Source organism: Pyrus communis, chromosome 15 (genome assembly GCF_041283825.1).
Source record: "Pyrus communis isolate YQ-2024b chromosome 15, ASM4128382v1, whole genome shotgun sequence".
In the NCBI taxonomy this organism is placed as follows: Eukaryota; Viridiplantae; Streptophyta; class Magnoliopsida; order Rosales; family Rosaceae; genus Pyrus; species Pyrus communis.
In genome coordinates this window covers 16,787,450-16,805,816 of record NC_142579.1, presented here as the reverse complement: position 1 = coordinate 16,805,816, position 18,367 = coordinate 16,787,450, and the positions used below count along the sequence as shown (strand labels likewise).

Below are 18,367 nucleotides of genomic sequence, written 5' to 3'. Positions count from 1 at the left end.
TAATTGCCTTGGTAAGTCCAATGTCACCCGCTACTGGGGCAGATGCATGATGATCGTGGCTATTGACTACTTCACCAAATGGGTGGAAGTAGAGCTTATGACAACCATAACTCAGACAGACATATAGTGCTTTATATGAAGGAACATCATCTGCTGATTCGGCATCCCTTAGTCCATACAGCTCGCAATTCGTAGGCAAAGGTTTGATGAGGTTTTTCTAGAAATATGGCATCAAGCAACATGTGTCCGCGCTGAGGTATCCCCAAGGCAATGGGTAGACCGAAGCATCCAACAAGATCATTCTCAACTGCCTCAAGAAATCCTTCTTCGACAAGAAGGGAAAATGGCTAGACGAACTTCCCTAATGTCTATGGGCGTATCCCATAACCAAACGATGAGCAACCGGTAAGACTCATTTTTCCTTGGCATTTAGTTCAGAAGCAATCATTCCTCTTAATGTCATCATGCCAAGTATTAACACTTTATTTCCAAGCATCAAGCAGAACATAAAAGAGATGGCTATAAACTTAGATCTGGTAGAGAAGAAACGCGAGAAGGTCATTGTCGACATCACAGCCTACCAGCAACAGCTCATCTCCAGCTACAACAAAAAGGCCAAGATCCGACGATTCTAGCTTGAAGATTTAGTCCTAAGAAAATCCTTCATCACTGCTTACAGAGAAGGCTCCAAAAAGATAAATCCCATATGGGAAGGTCCGTAAAAGATCAGCAGAGTAGGTGGCAAAGGTAATTACACCCTCACCAACATGAACGACAAAAAGATTGAAAAGCAGTGGAATGCCTACAATCTAAAGAAGTACCATGCGTGACTTCCCGTTATATCAAAGCCTGAAGATTTAAGCAGCTCGACATGCACCACCTCACAAAGTCAAGGACTATCCAGTTATTATGTAGTTCCTACCTTACAACTAAGTTTTCGTTCGTTTCACTGGTTTTTCAATGAGGAATTCAGAAGTAAATTACAGCTTGGCTCGGCTACATGCTTACAACAACTGATCCCTCTTGCACTTCAAAAAATGATTGCGCCATTTTTAGGGACTTATCGTAGAAATTGCACCCTCATGGGGACCAACCATGCTTTTTAGTGCTAGAAGGTAAACCAATTTCCCGACACTCATATGGGTTTGCTCTCCAATGCGGGAGGATAAACTATACACTCTGAATACCAAAATGTGGATGAGTCGGGCTGCCCTGGTGTAACTAGGTGCACGATGGCTTGCGCCGGAATTCCTAGAAGTAGCCAAGATGGTCTTTTTTAAGGCTTAACTAACTAAAGGATTTTTGGTCTCTTGGCCTAATCCGTGGGGAACAAGGCCTCAGAGACAGAGGAGGCACATTACGTAGTACGCCTTATAGACGGCTACCCTGGAACCCTAAAACTGCTACTAAGTGCACTAAGGTAGCCTATGGTTTCCAGAAGACTGCCTACGACTTGCCTTTCGAGTAGTAAGCCACGCTAAACTTATACAACCACACATTTTTATGAAAGGTTAAACAGTTAACATGTATATACGAAGCTTTATCTACTACCGACATGCTACGCAATCTATAAGCTTCACCTTTGCCAAGCACAGAATGATCATTTAGGTCTACACTAATTCCTAAAGTGTTGTGATACTTGCTACGCAACCCACAAAATTCGTTACATAAGGAGTAAGGAGTTCTCTCGGGCCTTTGCTTACGAAATTCCATACAACCGCATACTTTTGATACGAAAGGTTAGCGAATTTCATGACCCAAAAATCTTTAGTATGTTGTGATGTAGGCCACACAACTCGAAGGATTGAAGAAACCAAAGTTAACAACCAAGTGGTCACGTAGATTTGTCTGCTTTTGTAAGTAAGGCGTCTGGTTGTCGACCATATCTCTAACAACCTTACAAAAGTTCTACACCAACACCTACAATAGCATAGGCTAAGCAAGCCTGGCTGCTTATAGAAAAGCAGCATGCCTACCATTGGTCTAAAGGTCAAAGGTTAGGTGTAAATAAAAAAAACGAAGATGAAGAAAAGCAAAGGAAGCCGGTTTATTAAATTTTCTAGCAAAATTGATAAACAAATAACAAAGCTCGAAGAAGTTCAAGCAAAGTAAAAAGCAATAAGGAAAACAAAGAAAATCCTAAAGACTACCTAGAAGACTACTCTTTAGCAGCTTGGACATCTCACTACTACTCGGTTGCCACACTTTTCGCAGCTGCGATGCTCTCAGCAGCGATATCATTTAGCATTTTACCTCTGGCTGCCCTAGCCTAGGCACCAACTTCTTCGACTACTTCACCAATGGGAGCCTCAAAAGTAAATGCGATCAAGTCTTTTAAAGAAATAGAGAAGGTTTCAAAGTCTTTTCCAACAAACTCAAAATTAGACAGCCTACCAAAGAAATGATCTACATAGCCTAGCTTGTGGCCTGACTTTGAACAAAAGAAGCCTTGAGCCCTTCAAGTACTCGTTTTCCTCGAGCAGACCAACACTAATACGCTGTAGCTCATCCATTTCTTTCTTCAGATTTTCGTTGATCTTCGTGCATCTTGGAGTTTCAACACTTAGGGTTCAAGCCTATCAATGACCTTCTTAAAGTGGATCATTTGATTATAAGCATCAATCAATTATTCATCCTTTGTGTAAGCAGCAAAACGAAGCTGAGAAATGGCACGCTTAAGATCTTGAATTTGAGGTATGTAACATCCAATCTCCTTCTCTGCAATTTCATACTTAACTTGGATAGCGTCAAGCCTAGTCTTCAAGTCAACGATCTTTTGGAGAGCGGTCTCAAGCTGTAGAGAAGTGGGGGCAGAGATATTGGACCCCTTTAGAGCGACGAGTTTAGACTCCAACCTCTTAATCTTCTTGGCTGAAGAATAAGGTTCAGCTGCCATAGTCTTTACTATCTCCTTGGCAGCCTTAGTATCCTCTTGGTCAAGGAGCATAGACTCGGCTGCTAGAATCGCCATTTTCTGCATCATAATAAACATAACAGTCATTCTATGTTGTGTCATATGCTTCATGAAGGAACTTAGGCAAATAACCCCTCTAACACCATCAACAAGCTTGGCACACGCGTCCATATCTTCAAGCAGATATGGCTTCAAAAGTGCATAAATCTCAGCAACCCCTTCAGAAACAGGCTTGGTCGATTTCTCACAAATGCCTGTGCAAGCAGTCTCTTCTTTCTCAGCAGGCGAACCAATCTCAGTAGCAAGAAGAATAGGCCTTAGCGCCACTTTAGCAGCGCAGTCCACCTTATTGCTCTTTATAGTAGCAAGTTTATCCGAAGGTGAACCAGGCTTAGCTCCTAGTGGACGTCTTGGCATAAATTTCTAAGCAATCTTGTCAGCAATCATACTAGCTACCTTCGGTATGGCAGGCGTCGTCAGCTCAAATCTAGCGGCCTCATCTTTCTTCTGCTTAGAAGAAGTCAAGTCAAACACAAGCCTATCGGCAGCAGGCGAACCTTCACGAGCAGCGAAGGAAGTCTTCTGTTTTTTCTCAACTGGCATCTCTTGAATAGGTAGATGAGATCTTTTCTTTCCACCTTCATTCATAGCAGATGAGATCTCTTTTTTCTGCCTTGATATGCTTTATGTCCTCTTTCGGAGGCAGCCTACCTTTCTCTTGGCGAAGAAGACTAAGCAGCTAATGCCATTCACGGTACTCAGCGGGGATACCTAAAGCAACATGCACTTTCTTCATATCTAGAGAAGCCTTGGGAGTTGAACCGAATTCCGAATCTACATAAGCAGAGGTGGGCAATCAACAAATTAGAGACCAGCTCATCAAAAGCACAGAGTAGTCTAGACACTAAGCAGTCTACTTACCAATGATGAAAATTGTTGGAACACATGGCTTAGGGGAAAAATTAGATTCCCACTCTTTACTTATCTCCAAAGTCTCTTTGGCTCAGTTATGATATCCCTTGATCGAATGATCGAAGTGCCTATGGTAGGATCGAAGCTACCCAACTCCATCAATATGGCCTATGTCAAAAAAGTACCAGAATTCATTGACTGTCAAATCCAAGACAAAGAATTGGCTTAGATTGAGGAATCCCACCATCACACAGACCACATTTGGAGAACATTGAGCGGGGGTACACTTTATGGAGCAAAGAACTTCTTGGAAGAAATACGGCATGAGACAAGTAAATCCCTACACGAAGTAGTATAGGTGAAATTTGATGGCTCTCCGAGCTGCACTACATAGCTCACGGATGCTACCCTCTTTGACACATTTCACATGCATCCCAGATGAAATGGCATGCCTATATTCTTCAAGGAAATCTTTGAACGAGTCGTCTGAATTAATTTTGAAGTGAGCAGCCTTGAAGTAGCCCACTTTACTCAAAGACCTGCCTTGACGATACAACGGCGACACACCATCATCACTCATGTGGCTTGAAGAAGACATGCTCAAAAAAATTATACAAAGATGCGAATAAGAATTGTTAAAAAAAAAGAGAAAAAGTTAGCGCATCAGGCCCCACGGCCCAAGACCGCAGAAGCCCAGCAGCCGTGCTAGGCCCCACAGCCCGGTCCAACTCTCTCTCAGTGTGCAGGCCTCATGGCCCAATCTAGTTGAAGGGAGGCTGGTGCCCTCTCACCTTCCTCTCTCACCTCTCTTTCTTACTCTCTCACTTCTTGCATAGGCAAAAGCCTAGCCATTCGTAAGCTAGTCAACACAAGCCCAGGTACAACGACCCAAACCCAAGCGTCTCAGCGCCCTAGCCCAAGCCAGCCACGCGCTGAGCCCTAGGCTCATGCCAGCCCTTAGCCCAAGTTGAGCCGTCGTCGCACCATGCTACCCACATCACATTGCCATGGCCTTTCCAGGCCACCTTTCACACATCCTCGACCTCTGTTAAGCCAAATTTTAAGCCCCAAGGCTCCAAAAAATTACGAAGACAAGGAAAAATAGATTTTTTTCCTTATGTTGGTGCAACATGAAGACAAAGAAAGCAAGAAAAGACAGTCCTCTGCATGGGCAAGTGTAGAAGATTGCTAGGGAAGGGGGAACAAATATCCTTTAGTTTTCTCTCACTTGTAGGGTAGAATAAATTGCTATCTGAAGTTGATTTAATATCTACTTAAGGTAGACTAAAATAAACTTTGGAAGTGATTTATTTCCCTTTCCAAGAAGGATCTAATTTCCAATTAATGTGGGAATCTACATCAAAGTAGGAAACAATTATGTGTTTCCTAAAGCAAGGGAAGATCTCTGCGCTTGCTGCCATTTCGTGCGAGTAGCCCAATATTTGTGGAGCCAAAAATTATCAAGAAAATTATGGAGGTGACATGTGGCTTTTTGAGTGAAAAGGACAAAATTAATCTCCAAGTACACCGGGATTCCCACGCGCATGCAATGGACAATAACGGCTCAATCAAGGAAGAGTCAAAAGTGATCAAAATGGTATTTATTCAAATCTCTCTCATCACTCCTCATCAAATCCTCATTCAAAATGTAACTCCCAATTTTCCTATTTAATTTAGGATTAATTACCATGTTAATTGCAAGATATTATTTCACATAATATCTTGCAATTATTCATACAATTTCACCATATATGGCCAACCACTATTCTCCAAATAGGGTCGTCCACACCCCTATAAATAGCTCTATTCTCCCACTAAAATTTTAAACCATTTGCTACCTACAAACTCCTAAACACATTCTTTTAGAATTTTAACTTTGGAATTATAGAAATTCTTCGGCTGAAGCAAACCCCTAACTCATCGTGGGCGCATGAGGCTTTTGGCCTTCATCTTAGGTGTTATTATTTTACAGATGTATTTTCGTCAAGGGAGAAGATGGCAGAAATTTGCATCCACACCCTTCACAAACTAGAAAACGATCATGTATCCAAGCTTCCGCTGTTTAAAATGCAGTTATGTGTGTGTGTGTGTGTGTGTAAATATATGCTATGCATGCAAACATATGATTTTAATGTGCACAAAAGAAAATATGAAGAACTGCAGGCATGTCTAAATCACACAGATGTGGGATTCATTCGAAATGAATATTGAAGTTGCTACATGAATTCAAAATTGTCATTCAGAAAAGATAAAGATATGAGATTCAAAGTTTTAAAAGGATAATGAGTTCATCTGCTCAAAAGTGTTGGCTCATTTTCCCTTTTACTTGCTGTTTAAGGAATAGAACTGTGGTTAATGGTCATTTATGAATTATGAATCTCTCAAAAGTATTTAATTTTTTGCCAAACTTTAAACCAATGTATAGTGGGATATAGGATTGACAAGATTGTAGAGTTTCATCTACTCAAAAGTGTTGAAATTATATTGTGTTACCCTTGTATTTTATGTCCTAGCTATGCAAAACTAGTGTGATCAGTCTTAGTCTAAAGAAGATTCTGGATTATATGAACTTATGAGTCTGGGATCAAATGAATTGTAACAAATCTTCCCAAATCTGTCAAAAACAATGTTGCACAAAGCTAATATCTTATAAGTTTCCTTGGTGTAGAAATGGCATCATCAACTTCACTAATATTGAAATTAACCTTAAATGGTCCCAATTACAAGAAATGGAAGGGGGACATTGAGATTGTTTTGGGACTTATGGAATTTGAGATTGCCATAAATGAGGATGAGCCTGAAGCTCTCACCCGATAGAGCAGGTGGCATAAAGCTAACAAGATGGCATTGGCAATTATTCAGAAGACAATGAATAGAACTGTTACAAGAGGAGTACCAAAGTGTGACAAGGCCAAAGAACTATTGCCCACCATTGGAGCTAAGTTCAAAGAGTCTGAAAAAGCTCAGACTGAGAGATAGCTCACCAAACTAACCTCCATGAAGTTCGATGGCAGTGGGAGTGTGAGGGAACAAATATTGAAGATTTCAGACATTGCATTGACGCCGAAATACCTAGAAGTGCTAATGACAAATGAGTTCCTCATTCACATGGCACTCAACTCCATGCCAACACAATGACGACAGCTAAAGGTCTCTTACAACACTCAAAAAGAGAAGTGAAGCATAAATGATCTCATCTCCATATGTGCTCAGGAGGAAGAAAGGCTCAAGGTTGACAAGGAAGATACAATGAATTTGGTTCATTCCACAAAGTTAAAAGGGTTGCCACTGCGATCTTGCAAAATTTGTCTACTGGTAAGAAAGGAAAACTCAAACTTTTCCACTAAAAGTACTAACCTCTCAATCTCATCATTTTAAAACTAAGGGTTGTGTCAATATTCCTACTACTAAAAACCTTATTATTTTTGCAGAGAAGTTGGTCATTTGAGAAAGGATTGCTGGTTTCAAATACTGATTAATTAAGAAAGGTAACTTTATAAATGTTTTTGTCTGTGTGGAATCTGATTTGGTATCCCACCACAAAGCTGGTGGTTCGACACTGGTTGCTTGATTCACATCACTAATTGCTTGCAGAGATTTACAAAACTAAAGGAGACAAATAAAGCCATTTACAATGTCTTTGTGGGAAATTGAAGCAAAGTTGTAGTATAAGCCACTTGGAAGTGTTAAATTACTATTATCTTCTGATTTTTCTTTGTTTTGAAGTCTAGTGAGAGTTTCCATTCAAATTATAAAGATGTTTTGCTTGGTCATGCTTTACTTAAAACAGATATGTGGCAAATGGTATGTACTTATGTGAATGAAGGCTTCCATGTAAATGTTGTTGGTTCCAAAATGATACTCAATGATGAAAAATCCTCTATACTTTGGCATAAGAGGTTGGGGAACAACTTAAAGGAAAAATCATCATTCTAATGAAGCAAAACATGCCACCACGACTAAATTTCAATGATTTTTCACAACTGTATAGATTGTTTCAAAGGAAAACTCACCAACACTAGAAAGTTGAGTGATACAAGAAGTCAAAACTTACTTGAAATCATCCATACAGATATATGTGGTAGACCCTTTCCAAACAAATTCGTCTGTGACAATGCATATTTTATAACATTTATTGATAACTTTTCAAGATTTGTTACTTGTTTCTCATTTCACATAAGTCTGAAGCAGAAAAACAACTTGAAAAACAAATTAAAAAAAGTGGTGTGATCCGATAGAGGTGGAGAGTAATTTGGCAGGAACACTGAAAGATGACAGCAAATGAGACCATTTGCATCTTACCTTTCTCAAAAGGTATAATGGCATAATACACAACTCCTGGCAATCCACAACAAAATGGTGTTGTAGAAAGAAGGGATCGAACATTCAAGGACATGCTGAGGTCCATATTTTCAAGATCAAAATTGCCAACGCTTTTGTGGGGGAAGCTCTAAAAACAGCCAACTACATTATCAATCATGTGCCTAGCAAGTCCATACATCAAACACCATTTAAGTTATGGACTGGAAGAAAGCTTAGCTTCAACAATTTCTATGTGTGGTGCTGTGATTTAGAAGCAAGGTTTTACAATCCATAAGAAAAGAAATTGGAACCAAGAACAATAAGTTGTAAATTCATTGGATACTCAGACAAGTCCAAAGGCTACAAATTTTATTGCCTCAACTCTCTCACAAGAATACAGGAAACTCACAATGCAAAATTCATTGAGAGTGTTAAAGTAGTACACTTTTGCACTAATGCCTTGGTATTTGAAGAACTCAATGAGCAACCAAGTGAATCATCCCATCAAGCAACAACAATCATTTTTTCACCTACTATGACTGATGGCACCACTGAAAATGACTTGTAGAGGGCAACTGACCAATTGAAGACCAACTACACACTACAATCAACACTGGAAACCATAAAGAAGCTCTAGTAACCATTGAAATGGAATCATAAATCACTATTGATATTTTAATTCTCCAATACAATCTAGACACCGAGTCACTGCCATTGAGAAAATTTGGCAGAGAAAGGAAACCTGCATGATCCTCAGATTACTTATGCTTCTTACAAGAATATGAGTATGGCTTTGGTGATGATGATGATCCAACAACATATAAACAAGCAGTGGATTGTAACCAAGAAGACTTGTGGCACAAGGCAATGGTGGAAGAACTTAATTCCATGCAACAAAATGGTGTCTGGTCTCTTGTGCAACCTGTTATCTCATAAAACAAGTGGTTATAAATGGGTTTTCAAAACAAAAAGGAAATGACAGGAAGAAGTGGAGAGGTGCAAGGCATGATTGGTGGAAAAAAGGTTCACACAAAGAGAAATGATAGACTACAATAAACTTTCTCACCAGTTTTTTTTTTCCAAGGATTCACTGAGAATCATAATGACTTTGACAGCACACTTCAATCTTGAACTTCATCAAATGGATGTCAAAGCAACATTCCAAAATGGAGAATTGGGTGAAGAAATTTTCATGTAGTAGCCTCCAAGATTTGTTGAAGGGCGAAAGAGTTCATGGTTTGCAAATTAAACAAATCAATTTATGGCTTGAAGCAAGCCTCCAAACAGTGGTACCTCAAGTTTGATAAAATCATAACGATATTTGGCTTTGAAGAAAACAAAATTGATGATTGCATTTATCTCAACTAAGTGGATCAAATTTCATTTTCTTGGTGCTATATGTAGATGATATCTTGCTTACAAGTTCTGATATGCAGCTTCTGCAGACAACTAAGTCAACGCTCACTGAAAGTTTCAAAATGAAGGACCTAGGACAAGCTCACTTTGTTCTAGGTATTGAGATTAAAAGAAAGAAGCAAGAGGACACTTGGACGTCTCAGAAGGCTTACATTGACAAGGTCATCAAAAGGTTCAAAATGGAAAAATGCTCCAATGGAAAACTACTTCTAGGCAAAGATGATACGCTCAATAATGATCAGTCCTCTAAAAATGAACTTGAAATGTTAAGCATGTATTGAAGTTTGAATGTCTATTTCTCATTATTTCAAACAAGGTACAAGGAAAGCTCATATATATGAGCGGAAGAAAAGGAGAAAAACAGAAGCAGAAATCAAGGGACAACACTTTCCTTGATTTATGCTTTACCAACAACTAAAGATAAGGACAATCAGCTAACAACTAAAGCAAGGTAGAAATCCCTTGAATTAGTGAGAATGACAATTATGACAGCCATACACAACCATGGCAGCCATACTTAGTTGTTAGACTGCAGTGCACCATACATACACCTATGTCTGCCAACTAGGGTTTGAGATTTAACTTAGACTAACCCTAGAACTTCTTCCAATACTCCCCCTCAAGCTGGATCAAAGGGATCAATTGATCCGAGCTTGGATAGGAGATGATGAAAAACGGTAAATGGCAGTCCTTTGGTGAAGATATCTGCAATCTGATCATGACTGCGAACGAAGTGTGTAGCAATTACCTTGGACTGCACTTGATTCCGAACATAGTGACAGTCAACTTCAATGTGTTTAGTTCGCTCATGGAAGACAGGATTGGATGCGATGTGCATTGCTGCTTGATTGTCACAATGAAGGGACATAGGTTGCGAATGAGGAAACCCTAGGTCCAAGAGTAGAGTTTTGAGCCAAGTAAGCTCACATGTCGTTGATGCCATAGCACGATATTCCGCTTCTGCACTTGAGCGTGCAACCACACTTTGTTTTTTGCTCTTCCAGGTGACAAGGTTACCCCCTACGAATGTGCAAAAACCAGTGATAGACTTGCGATCGAGAGAGTTCCCTGCCCAATCTGCATCTGTATATCCTGAGATATGAGTATGACCATTATTGCGCATGAGGATCCCTCTACCAATGGAACCCTTCAGATAGCGAAGCATACGGTGAACGATCTTCATGTGGTCTGTGTTTGGAGCATGCATGAACTGGCTAACAAGGTTCACAGCATATGCTATATCAGGACGAGTGATAGTTAGGTAAATGAGCTTGCCAACCAGTCGCTGATAGTATTCTATGTTAGGAATGAGATCACCATGGAACTGCAGCTTCAAGTTGCTATTCAAGGGTGTTCGAGCAGGTTTGCAATCTGTCATGTTTGCCTCATGAAGAAGATCAATGATGTACTTTCGCTGATTTAGAAAACAGCCCTTGTGGGAATGTGCCACCTCGATTCCTAAAAAGTATTTAAGAATGCCGAGATCTTTGATAACAAATTTGTGACTGAGATATTGCTTAAGGGCACTAATCTTAGAAACATCATCACCGGTAACAATTAAGTCATCGACATAAATAAGTACAACAAGTTTACCAGATGTGCCCGATCGCACAAATAGAGAGGAATCTGCATTGCTCCGAGAGAAACCAACTCCCTCTAGGACATGACTGAGCTTGGCATACCATGCTCGGGAACTTTGCTTGAGTCCATAAATGGATTTATGAAGTCTGCACACCAAGTCTGGATTGTTTGATTGAGGATGACCAGGAGGGATTTTCATGAAAACTTCTTCTTCTAGTTCCCCATGTAAAAAGGCATTTTTAACGTCCATTTGGAAGAGAGGCCATGCATTGTTAATGGCAACAGATAACAACACCCTCACTGTATTCATCTTTGCCACAGGTGCAAAGGTCTCTTTGTAATCTACTCCATAAGTCTGAGTAAATCCACGAGCAACCAATCGAGCCTTGTGTCTTTCAATCGTGCCATTTGAATGGAACTTGATTTTGTACACCCAACGACTTCTTACAAGCTTCTTTCCCTTGGGAAGCTTCATGATGGTCCAGGTGTTGTTCTCGTGAAGAGCTTGAAGCTCTTCTGCCATAGCAGCTCTCCATTCGCTGTGTAATTCTGCTTCTTGAAAGCTTTGAGGTTCATGTGTCTCAGTAACTGTATTAAGAAATGCATCAAATGAAGGTGACACTTTGCTGTAATTAATAACAGAAGTCAAGGGGTGCCTGACATTATAAGTTACATAATCATTTAATTTGGATAGGAGTCTCCTCTCACGGGAAGGATTTCGACGAACTGTGGAAGGTTGAGCCACTGGTAGTTGAGCAGTCTCTTGGTTGAAAGTACTCCTCGAGGGTTCAGATGAGATAAGTTCATCAGGTACCACTGGCTGAGAATGGACCTCATCCAGTGTTTGGTCCCTTAAGACATCCGTTGCGTCTTCTTCACATGGATATGGCATTGGAAACAAGTCAAGCAGTTTCTCCCCCTCTTGAGAGTAGTCCAGGGGTTGAGTGAAGTAAGGCATTGGTTCCTCAAATCTTACATCTCTTGAAACAACCATCTTCCTAGTTGTGGGATTATAACATTTGTAACCCTTTTGAGTAGAAGAGTAGCCTAAGAACACACATTTTGCAGCTCGTGGTTCTAGCTTGTCACGTTTCTGTGCTTGAATGTGAACAAAACATGTACATCCGAACACCCGTAAGTGTGACAAATCTATCTGTCTGCCTTTCAGAATCTCATAAGGTGATTTAAAATTCAAAACCTTACTGGGCAATCTATTGATAAGATATGCAGCAGTAAGGACACCTTAAGACCAAAATCTTTTTGGAACGTTCGAGTGAAACATCAGTGCCCTAGTTTTTTCAAGCAGGTCTCTATTTTTCCTTTCTGCTACCCCGTTTTGTTGGGGTGTTCCAACACAACTAGTTTGATGTAGTATGCCATGTGTGCTTAGGTAATGAGACATATTATGGGACATATATTCGGAGCCCTTATCTGATCGTAAGACATGAATATTTGAAGCAAATTGAGTGTTTACAAGTCTATGAAAATCTTGAAAAACTTCCAGCACTTCACTTTTAAATTTCAAAAGATATAACCAAGTTATCCTTGTGAAATCATCCACGAAGGTTACAAAGTATTTGTATCCATCAAATGACTCTAAAACTGGTCCCCAAACATCGGAATGCACGATTTCAAAAGGATTACTAGCCCTAGATAGGGAGGAAGTGAAAGGTAACCTAGTGAATTTAGAAAAATGACACACATCACAAGAACTTGTAACCTTGCACAGGTTTGGAAACAAAAAAGATAGGACTTTATCAGAAGGATGTGCAAGGCGTCGATGCCAAAGTTGTTGTTCTTGAATCAGGCTTGAGGTGACTTGAAAAGCCTTGGGAGTTTGAACATGCTTGGAGAGGTAGTAAAGACCGTTTAGAAAAAAACCTTCACTAATCGTCTTCTTGGTGGTGATGTCCTGAAAAATCACAGTTTTGGGAGAAAAAATGGCAGTGCAGTTTAGTGAGTTTGTGATTTTTCCAACAGATAAAAGCTGAAAAGGGAATGAAGGAACATAGAGTGCCTCAGACTCGACATTATTAGAGATCAGATGTATTTTTCCTTTCCCTACAACCATGACACCCTTGCCATTAGCAACTGACACTTGAGATGGACGTGAAAGTTTTTTAAAATCATATAGATTTGTGGACTTGTTGGTCATATGATCAGTGGCTCCTTAATTCAATAATCATGCATATTACCTATTTCAAGAGCAGTTAAGAAGGATCGCAAGATACCTGGAATATCTTGTTGTGTCATGCCTTCTTTCCCAGCCAAAAAACCAGTAAGCTGTCCAAGCAGAGCAGCTGGTTTGTTGTCACCCTGACTGGTTGATCCTTCATTCTCTCCACCACCTTGTTTCTTGTGAAGAAAGGCAGCAAATTCATTTATCAGCATGGCCGGATTGGATGTGAACATCTGTGCTTCCTCGGAATGAGAAGTCATGGTATGGTTTGCCTTGGGTGATGGGTTGTGTGCTCCTCTAGTGAAGCTCTTGTTGCTGTCCCTCGAGTGCTTAGGCCTTAGTTCAGGATGGAGAATCCAGCAATGGTCTCGTGTATGTCCACCAGTATCACAATAGCTACATTTCACAGTAGGTTTCTTTCCTTTATATCTTCTCTCTTCACTAGCCCTGTGGTTTGAGAAATATACCCTAGATTCTGGTATATTTGACTTTAATTCCACAGTCATGATTTTTCTGCGAGTTTCTTCCCTTTGGATAGTGGCACACGCACTTGAGAAGAAAGGAAGTTCAGGATTCATGAGAACATGACTCCTGAGATCTTCGTATTCAGAGCTCAAACTTGCTAGAAGCTGAAAGATTTTATCTTCTTCAGCTCTCTTGATCAGCACGGCAGCGTTAATTGTGTGTGGCCGATAAACATTCAACTCGTTCCACATGGTGGTCAACTTGCCAAGATGATGCACAAATGAGTTCCCTTCCTGTTGTAGACTAGCAATATCCTTCTTTAGCTAGAACACTCGAGCTGCGTTATTCTGATTCCCATACATCTCTTTGAGGTTTTTCCAGAGAGTGTACGAAGATTCAGCATAACTGAAGATTTCTGCAATTTTTTTATCCATAGAATTGAGTAGCCATGACATGACCAGCTGGTCCTTGCACAGCCAATCATTGTAACCTGATGAGGACACATTAGGCGCTGGGATCACGCCATTGACATAACCCAGCTTCGATCGTCCTCCTAACGCAAGTGTGACAGCCCTCTCCCACGGGAGATAGTTGAACTCATTTAATAAGACGGAACTGAGACGTTGATTTGGATTAATATCCACGTCTAAATGAGATGGGGAAGACGCAGCATGCGAGTTTACTTCTTCGCCTTGCACGGAGCTCCCTTCAGCCATGATAGAGAAGAAATAGGAACAGGAAGACGGTATTCAGAAGCAGATCGATAGAGATCACTGCTCTGATACCATATTGAAGTTTGAATGTCTATTTCTCATTATTTCAAACAAGGTACAAGGAAAGCTCACATATATGAGCGGAAGAAAAGGAGAAAAACAGAAGCAGAAATCAAGGGACAACACTTTCCTTGATTTATGCTTTACCAACAACTAAAGATAAGGACAATCAGCTAACAACTAAAGCAAGGTAGAAATCCCTTGAATTAGTGAGAATGAAAACTATGACAGCCATACACAACCATGGCAGCCACACTTAGTTGTTAGACTGCAGTGCACCATACATACACCTATGTCTGCCGACTATGGTTTGAGATTTAACTTAGACTAACCCTAGAACTTCTTCCAATAGCATGAAGGAAAAAGTCTTTGCATCCTTGCTGGGAAGCTTAATGCATGCACAAGACCAAATTTGTCATTTCTAGTGAGTATGTTAGGGAGGTTTCAAGCAAATCCTGGCACAGCTCATTGGTTGGCAGCAAAGAAAGGGACAAGGTATTTGAAAGGGACAAGGGACTTCATGTTGGTATACAGTAAAGTGGAGAATCTCGAAATGGTGGCTTATTGTAACGCAGACCTAGCTGGATGTGTGGATGACAGGAAACCTACAAGTAGTTACATTTTTATATTAAGCTAATGGAGCCGTCTCATGGAAAAGCATGAAGAAAACTGTCATTGCCCACTTCAACAACGAAGGCTAAATTTATTGCATGCTACAGTGCAACTAAGCAAGCAATATGGATAAGAAACCTCATTAAGTGCTTGAAGGTAGCTGATACAATCACCAAACCCTTGGAACTTTTTTGCGAAAACAAAGCAGCTGTGTTTTTCTCAAATAACAACAAAAGATCATTGGCTTGCAAGCTCATGGACATGAAATATTTGAAAGTCAGATATGAAGTAAGAAGAATGACAATTGATATTGAACATATTGGCACATGCAACATGGTTGCTGATTCCATGACAAAAGCTTTACTAGTGGGAGTATTCAAGAAGTATGTTCATGATATGGGAGTTCATGAGACTTTTGACTTCGCAAATGAGTGGGAGTAAAAGTTTGTTCATTTCTTGTTTGGCTATTGAACCCATTTCAATTCAATTACCTCCCATGATGCTTTGTTGTGTTTCATGTATAACTTTTGTTGACAGATTAAAGTGAGATAAAGCCTATGCTTGAAACTTAAATACTGACATGGGTGAAACTGGTATCTTGCTCATAGACCTTAGCATTATCACCATGATTCTTGTTGCAATCGAATTGAAATCACTTGACACTCAAAGTGAGAGAATGTAAGAATTGTGTTGAGTTGTCAAGGATTGTGTCATTAATCATACAAAAGGAAAGTTACTTGCTAGACAAGTAATTTGTCCTAACTTATGATTGAATAAACGATTGGCAAGAATCATGGAGCTAATTAACATTGGTTGACTTTTGTAAAATCTAAATTATGCAAGATTTCATGTACATGCCTTGGTGGCACAAACTAAGGAATACATGGTGATTAGGTGTGTCAATCCAATTATTATGATAAGCAGTATTGGAGGAACCCTAACAACTATAATAAGAATGTCCCTACTCCCATAAGATCGGGTTTTATTACTGAGCAACCCCTACTCCTTGGTAGAACCATACTGCTCGGAGAGAGTAGAAGACTCCTTGCAAAATCTCATACAACTAAGCTCTAGTTGATGTTGGTTTGTTTTCCATCAATCTTAACCTTTGTTCCACTAGCCCTGGCAATCTATGCATGATGCTAGTTATAAATTGATACAAACGAAATCCTCACAACTCACACCATTGATTTGTTTCATACATTTGAATGACTAAATAATATCCGATTTGAATGACATTTTTGTAGAAAAAGAACTGAAAGTTAAAAAATAAAGTAGAATAAAACTAAGGAAGAAAAAATGGAATATAAGTAATTAAATTCTATATCAACTTATCTGTCACGTCTTGAGGCGTTAGATTACTTGAATGGTCTAAGTATAAACGTCATCGAAGCTTTCTTTCCATTTTATATTTCTCTATGAGCCCCTTCTCTCTCTCACTCTTCATGATTGATTCAACACGTCAAAGAACAATTACTGTCAAGTAATTGGAATTGGGGATGCAATGAAGATATCTAATAAATCGATATAGGTAAATTTGAAACGGTCGATGTCTAAAACGGTGCAAACGCCAAGATCTGAAAAAAGTGAGAAAAATGCAATACAGCTTCGCCGACTAGAAATGAAGAGAGATATAGAAAGAAAGAAATGAAGCTTCGCATGTGGTGAGGAATCGCAACCGACATGCGTGGTGGGGAAGTTTGGGTTTGGTGGTTGCAATCGGGGCTTTTGTTTAATTTTCAATTTTATCTTTTTAATTAATTTTATAAAAACTTAACATGGTCAGATTTCGAATTAAGTTAAAAGACACATGTAAAAAACTAGAAAGGAGACAAAGGAGATATGAGAGTTGGAGATTGCAAGCCCGCGAAAGACCTAAGTCATTTGCAAGTTAAATGGAGATAGCGGTGGAGATGATGTGCGAATAACGTGACTCGCCATCTAACAATAGCTATCCAAAAAATTATTGCATGTCCGCCACCTGTATGCACATAGAACCGTTGCTTTATGCTATCTAAACTCAACTTTTAATATATGTAATGCATCCTATCCTTAATATTGTACGTATTTCTATTACTTCAATGAATATCGTACATTTAAAAAAAAAAATGTTATAATCACCTTAATATTACTTATGGTATCTTAATTTTCATTTAATTCATGTTGAACCCTAGATAAACTAAATTATTAAAACAATGTTTATTTGCAAGGAACTTATAGTTCAGTCAGTTAAGAATATTTGTCCATGCACCTAAAATTCTGTGTTTGAACTTTTCTTCCCGTAATTTAAATAAATTTAGTATTGATCTGGGGATGCAAGCATCTAGGTTGCAGAGGTGCAAGCATCAAGGGCACTGATGTCAACTGTGGAAAAGATGAAGATGAGTTTTGAAAAAGAGAGATGAAGATGAGTTTTGAGAAAGAAAGAGACACACTAATGTATCATGTATGGACTCGAAAAGTGGTGCAAAATTGGATGACTAGTGTAGTTGAACTAATTAAAACATAACATTCAAAATATGGACTCGAAACCAAACCGCAACCGTTTTAAAACCACAAAACCAAACCATTCGGTGCGGTCTGATTCAATTCGGGATTCAGTTTTGGTTTTCGGTTCCAAGTGCCCACCCCTAGATAGAACCAAGCTCTCTTCCAACCAAGAAAACTGAAGAAGATTTTGACCCAAAAACCTACAAACTCATGTCAAAGGTTGGGTACGATTTCACCTCCTCTTCAAATCTTGGAAAGAAGAATGCAAACACCATCAACGACAAAGAACGTGACCTCACCGAGACTCAAAAGAAGTTGAAGGAGCATCGTTACGGAGTTGACAACAACAAAGCTAAACTTGGCTTCACACGAAATACACCCGTGAAGATTTCAAGCAAAGTGAAAAAAGTTAACGCTCAACACATCAACGTGAACGTTGAAGAAAATCAATATGAGCCTAAACCCGCCCCTCGAACGTCAGTCTTTGATAGGTTGAATCAATCAAAACCCAGAATTTTGGCACTTGATCACATTAGTGGTCAAGACCGAACTTCCGTCTTCAAGTAGCTTAACACGCCAACACCCCAAAGCTCTATTTTCGAAAGGTTGTCAAAACTAAGAAACAAAGCAACATGGCTAGCTCTCCTCCATGACAGTCGGCCTTGGAAAGACTTGAAGAAACCAAGCAGCCTCCTAGAAAGAGGATAACAACGCCAAAAGAAG

At 39.6% G+C, this 18,367-nt stretch overlaps 1 protein-coding gene across 1 annotated transcript; it reads right to left on the bottom strand.

The window, feature by feature from the left end:
• Window positions 1-14,092: 14,092 nt before the first annotated feature.
• On the bottom strand, window positions 14,093-14,485 carry LOC148690593 (uncharacterized). The gene has a single exon (XM_088684961.1). The coding sequence runs from the start codon at window positions 14,483-14,485 to the stop codon at window positions 14,093-14,095; it is 393 nt and encodes a 130-aa protein (XP_088541087.1).
• Between the last annotated feature and the right edge of the window lie 3,882 nt (window positions 14,486-18,367).

What these genes read in the sequence shown, in the direction of transcription:
- LOC148690593 (XM_088684961.1), bottom strand. Translation starts at nt 14,485, where the DNA reads ATGGCTGAAGGGAGCTCCGTGCAAGGCGAAGAAGTAAACTCGCATGCT.